This window comes from Schistocerca serialis, chromosome 9 (genome assembly GCF_023864345.2).
Source record: "Schistocerca serialis cubense isolate TAMUIC-IGC-003099 chromosome 9, iqSchSeri2.2, whole genome shotgun sequence".
Lineage (NCBI taxonomy): Eukaryota > Metazoa > Arthropoda > Insecta > Orthoptera > Acrididae > Schistocerca > Schistocerca serialis.
Genome location: NC_064646.1, coordinates 118095588 through 118109636, shown reverse-complemented (window position 1 = coordinate 118109636; position 14049 = coordinate 118095588). Strand labels below are relative to the sequence as shown.

Here is a 14049-nt window from a genome sequence, read left to right as displayed (position 1 = left end):
ATTGTGAAACACCTTGAAGTCTAATATGAGGAATGGCATGGTTTTTCTGTGCATTTCCTGATTCATTAAATTAGATTATGTGGAAGTTAAAGATGAAAAATGACTACAGAAGTGGAATGCTAGAAACTGCATGTACCTCAAAGAGAAAGAATGGGAATAACATATACAAGTCATCATTAAAGCACTGTGACAAAATAAAAGTAAATGTGAATGTCACAATTGAATTAAAAATATGTTTTTACTCTTGCTACAGGAACAAATATTTGTATTTGATTTTGTAACATAATCAGCTTGTATAACATCTATGCAGATTCACACAAGAGTAATGAAAACATGGTTCTGGCATTTTCTAACTGCTGTCCTTCATTTGTAAACAAATTAGCTCACCCTAAGAAGTTAGTCTTATTCTCATTATGCATATACATTTGAGAAACAAACATCTCTTGTATTTATTACTTGCAAAAGTACAACCCTCAGTGGTTCATATTTTTGCCTTTCCTTTCTGTCCTGCTATTACAATTTGCAGTTGTTACTTCAGTTACACATTACAATAGTTTTGAAAGTGGAAATCAGCTTACCATCTAGGATATTGAAAAATAATGCAAAACAGTCTTATCAGCAATATGTGAGGGAATAGTCAAGCCAGCCAATTATGAATATCATCAAAAAGTAAATGACAAATAAGTCTGAGGGCGAATGATTGCTAATATTATGTACAACATATTCTGGCAAGGCAGTGCAACACCACAGCAAAAGGAATTCTGTTATCATATACAGAAGCCTTGCAGAGTAAATTTGTTTACAGAGACAGAAATGGTAGAGTTTCCCCAAATACAATTAAATTAATTGAAAGGACTTATCTACTAGGAATGTTCAAATGTGTAAAACGTGGTAACGTATCAGTTGTATCAATCTAAAAGTAATATCACAGCATTGCTGCATATGACTGCTAATATGCATCAGTACATATAAAAGATATGATAAAAATTATCCCAGTAAATCGTTTTTCTACCTGGAATAAGTCTGGTATACCAGAATATTTCACTGTTTGTGAAGTGCTCATAATTAGTTATAACACAGAAATCTAATAAATAAATAGCATCAGTGTAAAAGACGAAACAAACTTAGAGAGTAGTTTTAACATTTTCAGCATTACTTAGCAATTTAAACACAGTCTTTCCTCAGTTCTCAAATAGAGTCACAACACTGGTGCTAAATTAACAGTAATATACACTTAAGATGACGGCATAATTTCCCTGGTGGGACATTTCACAATTTTACTTAAGATGATGCATTTGCCTGTCACTCCTCACATTTTAGGGAATTAATGCCTTATTAGGAAGAAAGCAGATAATTACATAATTCTCTCTCTGCTAGGCATTCATAAACCCTACAGATTAAAAAAGTGAGGAGGAGGAGGATGCGCCAACAACTTTTCAACTCAGTATTTAATACAATGTTGCAATTTTTTTTGAAAACTGGATAACAGTAACTAATTTAATAACAGTAATCACAAGAATTAAATTTATTGCACAAGTTATCACTGGCCAGCATAGCAAAAATGTTCTGAAAACAACTGATTGTACAACTTTTCTCATAAATACTACATACACATATAACAGTACAACATGCATATCTAAATGAAAACTGCGAGGCAAGGCCTGAATAAACGTTCCCTGAACAAGCTTATTTATTCTATCAGATTAAAATCAAAGCTCTTCACAAATTAGAATTATGACGAGGCATCATAAAATGTGCTTCATTTGTGGAATGTCATCCAGTGGTGCAATTTACATATTACACACCATTGTTTTGTAAAGCCTGTAAAAGTTCAGTGTAACAGACAGTTCTCTCAACTATCTCCACTGAAACTTGCTGTCATCTGCAACATTTTCACTAAGGCTGTCTTTTTAGTTCTGTGCTCTGCTGAAGCAGTGTTCCTATATATAGTCAGCTGATGATGTGAAAGTAATCATATGCAAAATAAAAGACTTTTTTGCCTTACTCTTATGAAAGCATTCCTGATAACTAGTGCCACTATTGCACTTTTTAATACTCATCACAATTTTTTCACTTGAAGTCTGAGGGAGAAAGTTGAGTGTAAACACACTCCCAGGACCAGCATCTTGTGAATAGAGCAGTCCTCATGACCAAGCCACAAAAATGCTGCAAAAAGCTTTGTTGCTCTTCAGTTCAAACAGGGAGTTGAACACTCTTATTGGCTCAGTCCTCACGTAGCTGAACCTTGTGCGTCCACCACTCCACTGGGGCTTTCACTACTTGAACGCACTGCCTTAAGGGTAGGAGTCATTGTCTCAGTGGACGTGGGACAGGAGACTGTTGTGGCACCACTGCTGCTCTCTCCCCCTGAGCCGCCTCCACTGCCACCCCCATTATTGTTGTTATTGCTGCTGGTGCAACTCCGTCTCCTTCCACTTCCACTGCTGCCTCCTCCACTTGGGCTTGTGTCTCGCGTTGGAGATTTGACATCAAACACTGAGGTGTCACTTTCGATGTCAGATTCCACCTGTAATTAAAGTATATGTACATATGCAGTGCAGATATAATTATAAAGCACAATCTATAAAATAGAAAAGTATACAATGGTTTAACAGTCATTTATACTGTGTTCTAGCAACTGCTGTTTGTATTTTAATACTGTGTTTGTAAATGAAGTTAGATGCATTTCTTGCCAGAATCATGTAAGTAAAGTAGTCATCAGCATGAAGAAAAGTTTGACATTACATTATTTTACTTTGCATGTCCTTACTGGAGGTGGTCACTTCACCTTCTTCCTATATGTGAACTATCAGTCAGTTATTGGAGGACACACAGAATCTGAATCACAGTGCAATCAGGCATTTTTCACACTCACCAAGAATAGACAATAGTGGAAGTCTTGTTAAGTACAATAAAATATTTTGGAATTGACAAGAAAGAGGGATTTAGATCTGTGTGAAATACTTAAAGGGTTTCACTGTGTTTCTTGATGTGATGCCTTTATAATGTTTTTCTCAACGTTTTTGGATGAATATTGTTTAAATTTGACTACTCAGGTGACAGTCTTTGTCAAAGTTTCATCCAGCATTTCTGATGGTGGATCGGAATTGGGTCCATGGTTGTGTAAGCTACAAGTACTCACAGTGGCAATACTTATGTGCCTTTTTCCCTGCCCATATATTTGGCTTTAAGAAATTTCACTGCAAAGGAGGATTCACAGCCTGATAGTTGCTCACTGGCCCACATAAATCAGAAACATATTTCTGAAAGTTGTATCACAGTTGGATGAACACTTGAAAGGCATGTGTCACTGGTAAACCATTAGTAATTCCTAAACATAAACACCACAGATTAGGCCTTAGGTCTGTTCCAATAGGCCGATTGTTGCCTATGGTGCACTACAAGTAGTAACCTATGATTGTGGAACATATGTTCAGCAAGTCACCAATCTCTCCAGCCGTTACTGCCAGTAGATGAATCCTGGTAGCACCCCTATGTCTTTATTCAAGCAGCTCCTCACCTGCTCAGAAAAATCTAAGTTGGTACTCGAAACTGAATGGTTCTTCTATACCAAAGGCTGTGACCCTAATCATTCAGGTAGGGAGACAGTCATCAGTAGCAACTCAGAAAATTGTATTGGTTGTCAAGCAAGCTATTGCCAGTAACTGTTATAAGCAAGCAGCATGCAAGCAAGTATGCACTAGGAAAGAGAGAGACATAGAGAGAGGAGAGAGAGAGAGAGAGAGAGAGAGAACATTGAACTTCTGCAGCTGCAAAAATATTGACTATACCTGCCTGAGTGATCAGCTGTAATAGCAATGGAAATAGAAATAAGAAGGAATAAAGTCTGTATTTATATGAAACAAAACAATGATAGTTCACTAAAAACTTCATGCAATTTTCTGAGGTGTTACTGTGTCCTTGCATCTCCTGTCGATCTTTCCTAAATTTGTTTGTTGATAACTTATTGACACGGAGGAAAATCATAGTATTTTTCTGTGGATAAGGAAGGTGAAAGTTTCACATACTTAAAAGAAAATTCATCGCAAATAATTTTCAAGTAAGAGAGGGCATTTTTATTTGCTCTCAAATAAGTAAGCCCATCAATTAGCTGTAGTTAATTTATGTAAAATAGTGTCAGTTAAGTCGCAAAAAAGAAGAAAATTAATGACAGGTCATAAAGGAATTTCCTGTTGTATGATGTTGGTGGATGTTGAATCACTGAAAATCTTATTTTTACATTCACATTTGGACTTTTTCTCCCAGTATGCTTGATCAAATAATCCTTTAACCATGAGATCTGAAGCAGGGAGGAGTATAAAGGGAAAAAATAGTGTGGAAATTCTCTACAGACAGTCAATATCAGGAAACAAGATAAACAAGCACCCACAAACTAGTGAGGTTGAAGACTCAAACTCTACTGTCAACAGTATCCAGGAATTCAATGAAAATATGCTGAAATACATTGGTGATGACTTAACAGAACAAAAGGCAACAGATTTTAAAAGAAAACTCTTGGTTTGGAGCATGTGCCAAATGAGGGCTGATAGAAATAAAAGAGAAGTTAGAAAAATACAGTGAATGGTAGAGGGAAAACTGGGCAAAGAATGAAGAAATAGAGAAATAGGTCAAGCAACTCTGCACTGATCTCCCCATCTGTGAGAAAATGAGCTATGGTAGCATTGTTTTTGTAGGGTAAGGAAAACAGATTGATTCAACAAATATGAAACTTACATCCATAGAGGCTTGAGGTCAATAAGAGATGATGAAGCAAAGGCTACAAATAAAATGTTTACTAACTTAAAAGACCTCAACAAGAAAATAAAAGAGTATCAAAGCAACAAATAAATCCACATTTTTAGAGACTGAGACACCAAAAGACACAGCAAAAAGTCATAGCAAATATAAAATTAACAGAATGTAGCCTCAGCAGCCAGAGGCAGTGTTCATGCATGTGTGAGCTGTATTTGTGTGAATATATGGGTGTGTATGTTGTCTATCTCAGACAAAGGCTTTATGTCTCATGGAATATCATCTTAATAGTGTGACTGGATTTATGATTTCCTGTCAGAGAGGTCACAGTTCATAGTAATTGATGGAGAGTCATTGAGTAAAACAGAAGTGATTTTTGTAGTTCCCCAATTTGCTGTTTCTTATCTATATAAATGATTTGGGAGGCAATCTTAGCAGCTGTCTTAGGTTTTTTTCAAATGAAGCTGTCATTTATTGTCTAGTAAAGTCATCAGAAGATTTGGAAAAGATATCTGTATGGTGCGAAAATTGCAATTGACCCTAAATAGCGAAATGTGTAAGGCCATCCACATGAGTGCTAAAAGTAATCCATTAAACTTAGGTTATGCGATAAATCAGTCAAATCCAAAGGCCTTAAGGTCAACTAATACCTAGGAATTACAATTATGAACAGCTTAAATTGGAAGGAACAGATAAAAAATGTTTTGGGGAAGGCTAACAAAAGACTGTGTTTTTTCTTGGCAGGACACTTAGAAAATGTAACAGGCCTACTAAGGAGACTATCTACACTACACTTGTCCATTGTCTTTTAGAATACTGCTGCATAGTGTGGGATCTTCACCAGATAAGATTCACAGAGTACATCAAAAAAGTTCAAAGAAGGGCAGTACATTTTGTATTACCACGAGATAGGGGAGAGAGTTTCACTGAAATGATACAGGATTTGGGATGAACATCATTAAAACAAAGGCATTTTTCATTGTGGAGCAATCTTCTTATGAAATTCCAATCACAAACTTTCTCCTCTAAATATGAAAATATTTTGTTGATGCTGACCTACATAGGGAGAAATGATCACCATGATAAAATAAGGGAAATCAGAGCTCATACGGAAAGATACAGGTGCTTGTATTTTCCACATGCTATACGAGTTTGGAATAGTAGAGAATTGTGAAGGTGGTTCGATGAATCCTCTGCTAGATGCTTAAATGTGATTTGCAGAGTATCCATGTAGATGTAGGTGTAAATGTGTAAAAGCTAATATGTTTAGTGGTCTTTCTGTTTTGCCTGTCTGCAAGTCAACATCACCTCTATATGGTGTGCAGCAATCTATCTTTTCATAATACTGTCATAAAATTAACAGAGGATCTTAAATTTGAGCAACCACAGCAAAGGTGTCTGCTTATTATAACGTACAATGTTGTGTCTGTTCTGTCTGAGATTGAGCTTATGGATGTGTTACTCCAGCAGAATGTACAGACAAATTGAACGCTGAGATGAACCAAGAAGTCAAATGCTATTTCAGAAAGGACCACATAATAACGAAGCTGTGCACCATGTGATACAGGTCACTCCTTGGACAAGGAACTATCTGATGGACATCAAAAGAATATAATTGGATTTTGAAGAGTTCCAGTACATGGCTCCCATGTGGTTTTCAAGTCTTTCTGTCACCAGAACCTGAGTCAAAATGGCTCTAAGCCCTATGGGACTTAACATCTGAGGTCATGAGTCCCCTAGACTTAGAGCTACTTGAACCTAACTAACCTAAGAACATCACACACATCCATGCCCAAGGCAGGATTCGAACCTGCAACCACAGCAACAGTGCGGTTCCTGACTGAAGTGGCTATAACCGCTCGGCCACAGCGGCCAGCTTTGCAGCAGCTTGTAGAGAAGGAGTGGCAGTATGTGCACATTTTGGTGCACACAATCACCAGAAAAAAGTGTCCAAATTTAAATAAGCTACTAAAATACATCCCATGTGTACCCTGAGGGAAAACATGCCAAACTCAGAGTAAAGAATGCCTGACTTGCCAAATGCTCCTCTAGAGAGAAATAGAGCAAACCAATTATGGCCAGCAAGGAAAGTATACAGAATAAAGAGCAGAAAATACACACAAGTGGTTAACGACACAGACCAAAGAGACAGGAAACATTTGAAGGAAGAAGATATCCACTCCACTTGGCTCCAAAACACTAGGAGGGCCATTCCATAGAGGAAAATGTTAAGGCAGTGTTCAGCACCTATTAAAATCCAAATGCAGCAGAAAATCATAAATTCCTCTCCAGTGCCTCCTCTGCAAAATAGCTTCATCAGGTCAAGTGTGCCGGAGCAAACTGTGGGAGTCAAGTTTCGAGGCCACCACCAAGAAAACTGTGTGACTGAAGACCACATTCTACAAAACAGGAATTGATCTTCTCTTCTCCCAGTAGTATAAATGTCTTAACACTTACAGTAATTACCTTTGAATGGGTCAATTCTGTGGCTCTATTGTGGTGAATGTTCAGTTTTCATTTGACTGCCTCTTACAGTACACAAGTTCTGCTTCAGGCATGGACAGAAAAGAACAGAGCAAATCATCAAGAAGCCTTAAAGTGAATAACATCAGACACAAAAAATTTGATATGAAAACCTGTGGGTATATTTTGTCAGGCGTGAAGAAGTCTAGTAACTATGAGATAGGCCCTGCAGAGTTATACTAGGAATCTGGGGACAACATGAGTTTAGCCATACCTGGAGAAATCAACAACTTGGTAGTTGCCTTAAGATACGTCGTCAGACAAGTGCATTCCATTGGAAGGACATAAGTGTTTCCAGTACTATAGACAGTCAACCAAATACAGCATGGACTCAGTAATATGTTTATAAGGGTCAGACAACTGTGTAAGCTGCTGAGAAGAGTGTTCACACATTGGCAGGAACCTGTGAACTAGGAGGCAGGGTATTAAGATTTAGTAAAATGTTATGGTAAGGTGCTCCTCAATTCAAACCAACTGTTTCCCAAATATTATAAATACAGCAGGCAGCCATGGTAGGAAACAAGTCAGCAAGGGTGTACAGCACTCAAACTAATGGCTACCATTGCGTTTTTGAAAAGGACATTACAGTTACAAAAATAATTTTAATATGCAATGAGCACATAGTAACCACATACATTCTGGTTGCAGGTTTCAAATGCATGCTGACAAGCATCTGTTTTCAGTTCAGGCATGAGATAGCTACATATTTAATCACAGTTAGAATGGCAGCTGCTGTTACTGGTAAGAAGATGCCACATGTGATTTTTCATCTTCTCCAGGTTTACTTCCAGGTTTACTTAGTTCCTGGGTGGATGTTCAAAGAGTGCAATATTTTGGCAAGCAACCACTTTGCCATCACAGATGTGCTGACAAACTGTCTACATGGAGGTCAGTGTGGCACTGTTCTCTCTTCTTCCCCTCCCTCTGATCTGCTTTTGTAGCCACCATCCATACCCAGCTTTTCCTCTCCCATTCCTCCTGTCCACTCATTGCTCTGTCCTAGGTTCACACCCAGGTACACATGCTGGTGGCACTTCTGCTGTCCCTCCACCTGCCACTGAAATTGGTTCCTTGTGGGGTATCTCCATCTTCTTCTTAATCAGACAAATTGCAGGTTCCCGGGCCTTACTAAGGATGTAGGTGCTATCATGACTGATCAGTTGTTCCCTTACTCAAATACTGATAAAAGACTTTAATGACACAGAGCCACAGGTTAGATGTCTGTGTCAGAACATTAGTATGGTCATAATCTGTTCTGTGTAATTCCAGTAGGCAATGTTCCATGACTCCTGCAATCTAATGTGCTGTTTGTGTCTCGACTTGACAAGCCATGCCACTGGAAGAGCCATTTGCAGAGTTCATTTTCATTCCTTATGAGACACTCTGAACAATGTGTAGTGTCAAACTTTGCCAAGGTAACGCATCACATCAACTCAGTGACAGCTAGAAGAATGAAGAAATGTACCATCCTAGCCATAGTAGGATGGAGAATATGCTTTATTTGTCAGTGCCTGGACTCAACTAACAAAGAACTTTTCATTTTACATCTACAGCTGGCCAACCAGTTCAGTTCTTAGACACAGAGTGGACTGATGGTGTCACATGTGCCACAGGAGATTCTGAACAAAGGAAGGCCACTGGATATCAGCCATTAAAATTTGAGCATATAACACAGAGACAACCTTCTGACACTTCCTGCAGGACTATCATCAATCTCATGGCCAAGCAACTAGGTGAGAATGTTTTTTCAGTTCTTAAGAACGGACTCAGTTTTGCACACACTCCTAAATCTGCATCTATCATGGATTTCATCAGTGCTGTGGAACAGGCAGCTGGATATAGGATTTGGGAAATTATACTCACATAGAAAGAGGCTCAAGATTTCCTGATGTGATGCAGCATTCAATACAGTATCAAGCTTGTTTGAATGGTCACTTGACATTCGAATCATGCAGTATGATTGCCAGGGAAATGCAAGAAACTACAAACTAGCTGCAACAATAAGCTATGGCTCTGTTTGAAATTTGAAAATTTTGTAAAACACTACGAAAACTCCCATTGTGTTTGAACAAATTTACAGTATGAGTTGTCATACAGTACCACTATATATGGATATACAGACATTTATGCTGTTTTTTAAATAAAGGTAATAAAGACAAATATGTTATCCACCAAAACATATTACTTGACTGAACCCAGTATTACACTTTATTTGTTTAAGAGAGGCAGTAACAATTTACTAAGTAGGTTGCAAATGAGCAATTCAGTCTCTGTTCATGTATTAGAATAACAGATAAAAGAAGTGTTACCAGATTTTAATCAGTTTGGAAACAAGACAGCAACATTCAGATTAAACAGTTTAAGACAGTTAATGAAGAATTAAAAACCAAATAAAACAAAATATATCATAATAAAGTGACTGTAAAGTTTATCATGAGAATGAATTACAGTGGCAAGGCCCATCTTGCAGATAATACCATCAGATGTCACTAGATTGTGGAATGAGCAAAAGCTCAGAAATCAGAGAGAATCGTGATTGCAATCTTTTATTTATTTATTAGTTGCCACTGTTACACATGGTCTCTATCATAGAAGATATTTAGTCTGTGTTTTACGGCTATTTTTATCATTGAAATCGACAGTGCATTAAAAATGCTAAGACAGATTATTGTAACAGTACTAACAAAAGCCACTAGGTTACAGGCCAATCAAAAGATTGGACAGAACTCAAGATTTCCCTGACTGTGATGTATGCTGTTCGAACAGTTCACGTCATGTTCAAACACAGCACTAACTACATGATTTCCACCTAGGACAGCTGAATAAGTACAGTGTGAGTCAAAAGTCACAGTACACCCTATTGTGTCAAAAACCCTGCAGGAATGGTCTATATTTTATGGTATGTACAAAACATGGGTGCCATGTTGAAATTGACAATATTGTGTGTGTGTGTGTGTGTGTGTGAGAGAGAGAGAGAGAGAGAGAGAGAGAGAGAGAGAGAAATGGGGTCATATGATGGATCAAATAACATCAGCATTTTTCTGACAAGTTCATTCCTCCAAACAGATTCAAAGTAGCAGTTATGGTTGAGAAGTTATAACAATCTCTTTTGTTGCAGGTAACTGAAGATGGCTTTGACCAAGGAGCCTTATCAGCCACAGTCCCAGTTTATCAGAATTCAGAAATCAAGCACCTGACTGTGTTGTGTGAAACTGGAGAGCCTTCTGATGCCAGTTGTTAAAATCTGCCTCTATGATACAGAAACTCCATTCACAGAAAAGGCCATTGGCTGAAAGCTTTAAGTGTAAAAATCTTTTCGTTGTGCCTATTTGCGACTCAGCATCTCCACTATATGGTGAGTAGCAACTTTCCTTCTCATAATACTGTTAGTTAAAATATATGAACACACTAATATCACCATAAAGCAGAAGCCTGTGCACTCAGTCAAAAATATGTAATAATAGATATACCAGGATCTGCTGCAGTACCCAGGCAGCAGGTTAAAATTGAATGCTAGTAAATAAATGAATAAAAGTGAATATCAGACTAAATAAAACCACAGAGGACTGTTCAGTAAATGAGGAGTATAATACAGTAAAGAGAAATACAGCAGCTTATCACTGAAAGAAGGAAATGTATGAGTCACAAGGTATCATGGAAAGCCATTAGTATAAACTACTTAGAAATGAACTCTACAGTAAATACAATGTCATCAGTTTAGTACTAATGACAGAAGCATATAAAAATTATATACGATTACAGAATGTGAGAAAAGTTAACTGTAACTTTGGGGAGGTAAAAAGGAAGTGTGGAACTGTGAGAAACAAATATAAATCATCAGTCAAGTATTATAGACAGGGTAAATTTGGAATATTCGTAGTCTGTGTGACAAAAAAGAATGGAAAAGCAGTAGAAGAGAAGAAGGTCAAGTAGAACAAATCAGCTAATTTGATCATAATTTGAGAAACCATTGAATCATTTGGGTCCACACAAGTTAGCTGGAGTTAATGAGGTACATTCTGAACTATAAAAACCACAAGGACATGTGTAAACTAGAGGCCTGTTGTAAGTACTTTGATAACAAGAATTTCTGACCCTGGAGATATTTCTTGAGATTCCCAAAAGAGGGCTATCACCGCGCTATGAAGAAAGATATATGTGAAAAGTACACAGCAATCAAACTGATAACATCTTAAATTACCCACTACGATAAAATACTAAAGAATAAAAGAATAAAATCAACAGGCACTGGATGAATATCAGTTTTGATTCAGGAATGGTATAGGAACCAACAGAGTGATTCTGGCCTTAGGAAACAAAAAAGAAAAATTTAGAAATCTAGATTTTGTAATGTTATTTGCGAACATACAGAAACTCATTGTGGGGAACAATAAAATGTTTCAAATTCTGAACGGGATGGGAGGTAGGATTAGGAGACAGAAAAACTCTACAATAGCTACAGAAACACAATACGTGTAACAAAAGTGTAAAGTAAGACTGAAGGCTATCATCAGTGTGTTTAACTTTTTTTCTTGAAGAAGTAATGAAGGAGTTCAAAGAAATTTGGACATAACATAGCTCTCATGGCTAAATAAAAGTATGGCTAAAGAAAAGAGAACTCAGAAGAACTTTCAAATGGTACATACAGTTACAAGACAACTTAACACACAACTTGCATTGAGAACAAGCAAAACAAAGATGGAAGTGATGAATAATAGTAGTAAAAATACTTCAGGATGACAATAAAAGAATACTGTTAATTAGGATCTGTGAATTCACAAGATCACAAAAGTTAGAAATATATCAGGAGCAGATTAGGGCATGGTATGAAAGTGAAACTTGGATAACTGTAAAACTAGAGAAGAGTTGGAAGTATTTCAAATAAGGGAAAAAAGGAGCTAGTAGAAAGGATAGATAAAAATATACAAATGGTAAATTCTTAGCGCCAAAATGACAGTTTGGGACATGTGCTATGGTACTGAGTGTAAGAAGTAAGCACAGATAAAAAAATAAACTCAGAATACGAAGAGAGAGAGAGAAAGAGAGAGACATAAAACCAATCAAACAAATGATACTCAGAATTGTTAACAGTGACTCAGCTGAAGAAACAATACAACAGCTGTGCTATGTAAAAAAAGTATGGATTCCCAATATAGCAATAGTGTGATATTCTGACTGTCCTATTGATTTGTCATTTACAGAAGGTTGTAGATAATGATACTCACATTAATAATATTAAGTTTGTATGGCTCAGTGTCAAAATGCTAGTCTTTCAATCAGAAGGAGTTTTGGCATCTTTCCTGTACTTAACCTACCATAATATATGGGGAAAGGGGACCTACAGTTTAACGTGGAATCTGAACATATGAGTTGAGTCCCATAGTCCTCAGAGCCATTTTCAGAGCCTGAACATATGCTGTTCCTGGTGAATCCTCACATTACTGAGAGGTGAAGTGACTGAAAAAATCCATGTCCAACTGGGATTTTTGGTTTGTATGGACGTGTTTCTCACCACACCTGATGCACTCAGGCTAATGCTGTACTTAATTACTTGCATAAAGCCTTTCATAAATTTCATCATCTCATCAAGTAAATAAAACACAAACACATGCAACAGACCAGCAAGTGGCACTGTGGACTACTTAGCTTGTAGGACGAAATACTTTGCCTTATTTGAGAAGTTGTCAGCGATGGATGAAATAGTGTTGTATTAATACAGGAAGTGTAATAGAACAATCACTACTAACAATTTATATGCATGATCAGACAATGGGAACTCCAGGTAGGAATATCAGCATGGTAGAAAAAGTAAATTGCTACTTACCATAAAGAAGATATCTTAAATTGCAAACAAGCACAGGTGAAAGACAATATTATGAAAAGGAAAACTGCCACTCACCATATAGGAGAGATACTGAGTCACATATAGGCATAACAAAAAGACTGTCACAGATAACACTTTCAGCCAGTAAGGCCTTCTTCAGAAATAGACGACAGACACACACACTCATGCCAACACAACTCACACACACATGACTGCAGTCTCAGGCATTATTAGGTACAAAACCAAAACTGTCCATGGTTTTATAAACTGGCATTCTCTGCTTCCTGTAATATCTTCTCCAACGGTAAGGCATGGCTGTGTGCTTCGTGCAGCTGCCTCGTGTTGAATGAGCCTGCAGCTGCCTGTATAGCGGATATGCCTACTGATAAGAATGGGCGCGGCAGGAAGTAGCACGGTGATAAACTGCAATGGCGGCGACGGAAGTCGAGCAATTCTGCGGATCGCGCTTAGTTAAAACTATAGTGCGATCCTCCCAGCCCTAGCGGCGGCCGAGCGAAACTCGTTCAAGGTCACCTGCCAATGTGGCGGCACACACAGCCATGATATATTACCCACCCACCTCCCCAGGAGTCAGAACTCCCGCACCCTTCAGTGCATATGTTTAGTGTTTTTGGTTTTTTAAAAAAAAAAATCTCACTGGATAGATAAGGATGGTCACTTTATTAAGGATGATAATATACAGTCACATCACCTTGTACTTTAATATAATTAGTTAAAACACCATCAATCTTGGCCCAAATATTAACTCTATCATTAGCATTAACACGTCTCCTATTTGTGCTATATAAAGAAAATGGTTTATCAATAAGTACAACAGCTGTACCATAGTTCTTATCTCCCTTAACTCCAATAGAAAATGTACGATAGGCAATAATGTCTCTGTCATAGTAGGATTCTAAGCCTAATAAAGGCTTATCACTTCCTCGTAC

General features: G+C 37.5%; 1 protein-coding gene across 1 annotated transcript in view; it reads right to left on the bottom strand.

The window, feature by feature from the left end:
• Positions 1 to 383: 383 nt before the first annotated feature.
• The window catches only part of LOC126418948 (serine/threonine-protein kinase BRSK2), a 196209-nt gene continuing 182543 nt past the window's right edge, over positions 384 to 14049 (bottom strand). The window contains exon 14 of the mRNA XM_050085984.1: positions 384 to 2527. Coding sequence (XP_049941941.1) covers positions 2231 to 2527 — 297 coding nt within the window. The 3' untranslated portion in view covers positions 384 to 2230. The remainder of the gene's footprint in view (positions 2528 to 14049) is intronic.